General features: G+C 40.5%; 1 protein-coding gene across 1 annotated transcript in view; it reads left to right on the top strand.

Annotated features, from left to right (window-relative positions):
- Positions 1-10: 10 nt before the first annotated feature.
- LOC106474116 (45 kDa calcium-binding protein-like) overlaps positions 11-3,792 on the top strand; it is a gene marked incomplete at its 5' end in the record, with an annotated part of 6,371 nt that continues 2,589 nt past the window's right edge. Inside the window, one exon of the mRNA XM_013934807.2 lies at positions 11-184. Within this exon, the coding sequence (XP_013790261.2) occupies positions 11-184 (174 nt within the window). The remainder of the gene's footprint in view (positions 185-3,792) is intronic.

The following is a 3,792-nucleotide window of genomic DNA, read 5'->3' on the forward strand; positions in this document are numbered from 1 at the left end:
CATCTTTTGTTTCCTTTTAGATACAGATGGTGATGAACATTTGTCAGAAACTGAGTTTGCAGAGATGCCTCAAGATGATGACAGTAAATTGAGTGAAGAAAACTGGAAGAAGGAGAGAATAAGAGAGTTTAAGGAGTTCATTGACACCAATCATGATGGAAAAGTAAACAGACAAGAACTGCTGGTAAACAAACTTAGGAAATAAAAAATAGTAATGAGAGAAATCTAGCCAACCATCTGTTATTATATGTTATAGAAAAGATGGTGGGGGGAGTTCATGCATGTGTATAAGCAGAATTATGACATGTTTGTGATGTAACCTTGTTCATATAGTTTTCTAAATATGACATTAAATGTTTTCCATTTGATGATGTAAAGTTATAAGTAATGTAAAGAGGAGTTCAGACATGTGCATGAACACAGTATATTTGTAACGTGAGTCAGAGTTCAATGAATTTTTTATGTTTTATTTTAAAGCTATGTTTCCGAGATGATAACTCACCTCTACACACAGTTTTAGCCATCTTCCTCGTGCATCTTCCAAAGAGATTTGCATGCTACTAACCTTAAGGCAACTCCCATCTAACTTCATGTGTTTAACATGAATTGCACTACTGCATGATGATGTTATCATGCAACAAAGCCTTCCACCAATAGGAGGGCAACACACCTACATGCACAATAAATCCCTCCTATGCTTTTCCATTCGTGTAAACTTCATTCTTCTCCTTGGCATTGTAGTGATCAGATGTGTTTAATTTTCTTGTCTGTGTTGAGAATTGCATCTTTGAATTTTGTTTTTCTTTCAAAAACTCTAAAGTTTATCATGCATTCTTAAAGACGGGGATTTATACTTAGTCCAGAGTGATTGATGCGATTCACACTTAGGCTTTATTTCTACTATGGCTTTCGGAGACTTGTTAGCCATCAGGGTCGTTGCAGCCATTGTTCAATATTTTGTAGTTTGCCACTTGTTTACTGAGCCTCCTACTCCTGTCCTAATTATTAAGTTTTCTCCTCAGTCTGAAATAATCTGTTGGAATGTGACCTTCATGTGTTTTCTTTGGGTAGTACCTTACCATTCGTGAAATGACCTTAACCTTCCTTTGTCTGTCTGGATTTCATTCTCAGGTATGTTCTTTTCCTTATAATTTGATTTGTTCTTTATTAATTATCGTTTTATCACTCCATGACCCTTTCTCTTTCTCAATTCCCTTTCATTGGGATCATTCTGGCCAGCTTGTGGATTGAGCTCATACCTTCTATTTCACTTTCTCTGCCTTTTTGCACTACTTCTCCTAATTCCTCCTTTTATCTGAGGCACTTCTTCATGCTTTAGGTGGGCCTTTGTAGATGTTTGATTCTTTTTCTGTTCAGCTTGTTCTTCTTCTTCTGCTCTTTCCCTCTGTCATTTGTTCCCTGATGTTGAGACTCATTGGATCAGGTTGTTCTTTTTACTGTACTCCTTCCTTTTTCTTGTGCACTTATTGTTCATCTGTCTCCATTTCTTTGCCCAATTGTTCTCAGATGAGCTCCTTTCTCCCTGGTAATTTGGACTGATGTCATATGGCTTCTGTCCTTGTTACCTTCCCAGGTTTTCCTTTTTCTTGACTTTACCATTTACTCTTATTCCTCATCTGGTTCAGTCTGCTCCTCATCTTCCCATTCCAGATTCTAGTCTTTCCTCTCTTTTTTTCCTCCTCTCTGCCAACATCTAGTTTGTCACTTTTCTTGTCAGTGGCTATCACACAAGTATGAACCCGTGGGTACCCAGTTTTTCTCCTGCTGTTGTTTTACTTTTTCTCCACAATGGTTTCTTTCCCTGCTCCTCTTCTCTTATTTTCTCTACTCTTCCATACCATCTATGATATTTTTTACCTGGATTGCAGGTGGCCATGGTCAATGTGGTGGGGCACCTTCCCTCACATCTTTGCCTTTTCTACCTGCAAGAGAAGTTCTTTTGTATTTGGGGACTCTGGCTTCCTTTGGAGCATGCACTCTTGTGTCTCCTACAGTGGACCTTGAAGACCCAAGGTTTTCTTCTTTAGGTCCATTGTACTCTTTTGTGAGCCTCTCCTTGAGGTATTATTATGGTGACAGGACCATGCTCCACTATGTTCTGCATTTCCTTTACACCTTGCAATCTGGACCTTCATTCTTCAATCTTTCTCTTTCTGAATGAGGTACATTTTTAGAGGTGGGAAGTATTTCTGATATTTGGACACCAGCCATGTATCCACTCCACATCATCATGTCTGACCTTCTTGCTATTTGCTGAGCACATTTCACTTACTGATTCAAATGGTGGTTCACTTGGACATGTTCCATTCAGTCTATTCCACTGTTGTTTCATACTTCATCCACCCATGAGGCTCCCATTACAAGGCCTTATGCTTTTAGGCATTACACATACACATTTGGGCCCATTCTCTTCTTGGATGTCATTTACTAGATACTTACGTCTTGGAGGTGGTCCTCCTCTCTGAGCCAGTCTGCATTCTGTCAACAAGTGGTCTTTGGTGGGGGTTACTGTTGGTTGGTCGTTCCTCTCTTGAATGCATTAAACATCCTTCTATACTCAGGCTTCCTCTTAAATGGTCTTTATTGACCAGCTCTGCCTTAGTCCACTTGTCTCGTGGACACCCCTATTTCTCTCCCCAATTTTACCTCTATTGCTTCACCCTCATACATCCCTTTTTCTTTGGGGGGATATCTTCCCTCCACCCTCACACAGGGACTTTACCCATTCTGTTGTCCATCAGACCAGGCTTTATGCTCATGTGACACTATTCTTGTCGCTTTCTTCTTGCCCTTCCACTGTCTTTGTCTATCATTGTTGTTGACAGGTCTTTTGCTATTGGAACTTTACCAATCCATTTCCTTCTGACATTTATTCTGTGAATTATCTTTGTCTTTTTTACCTAACTGTTCATTGATGGCTTGTCATTTTCCTCCTTGGCTGGTTGTCAGGTGGCCCTGACCAGGACCATTCTCCTTTCATGGTACCTGGTAGTGTTTCTTCCCATGTCCTCTCTACTCTGTTCCACTCCTTACCTTACCCCGTGTCCTTAATTGGATTTTGCACGATCTTGAGTATGCTCCATTCGTGCCATTTATTTGCTGCCTTTTTTACCACCTTCTCCTCCTCCTCTACAGTTACTATTATTCATATGTCTATCCTATAGGTGGTTTTCATTCCCTTATTCTCCTTACCTTTATATTCCCCTCCCTAGTCTGCCCCAATCTTCCTTGAACCTTGTCCACCTAGGTGGTTTATGGTACTTTCCTTCTATATCCTTTCTTTCTTTCACCTATCGGACCTGCATCGTTTTCATTATGCCTTTTCAAGGACCTTCCTTGCAGGGTCCCAACCTTCATCTTCGTTTTTGACAAAACTTTGTCGAAACATTGTACATTTGCTGTACATCCCACTGTCTTTGTGATGAATGGACACTCATCCTCTTTCAAGCCCCTTATTTTCTTTTCATGGGAACCCACCAGGTGGCAGGTGTTGCCTTCCAGGGTTTACTTACCCCAAACTTGCATTGAGCCAGGATAATGGAAAGCACTCATACCATCTACCCTGGTTCTACCTATGCCCACTGTAAGATGGGGTGTTTTGCAAGACCACTTAAGATATCCTTGTGGTATATATATTTCTCTATTCACTCAATTGTCCGATCCAGACTGTACCAATTCCATGGACTATCATGGAAAAAGTCAGCACCAGGAAAATGTTTATTCCTTCTGCAGCTGGAATCTGTTCCGTAGAGACTGATAGTAGAGTTGAGG

This window comes from Limulus polyphemus, unplaced genomic scaffold (assembly GCF_000517525.1).
Source record: "Limulus polyphemus unplaced genomic scaffold, Limulus_polyphemus-2.1.2 Scaffold6841, whole genome shotgun sequence".
NCBI classification, from domain to species: domain Eukaryota; kingdom Metazoa; phylum Arthropoda; class Merostomata; order Xiphosura; family Limulidae; genus Limulus; species Limulus polyphemus.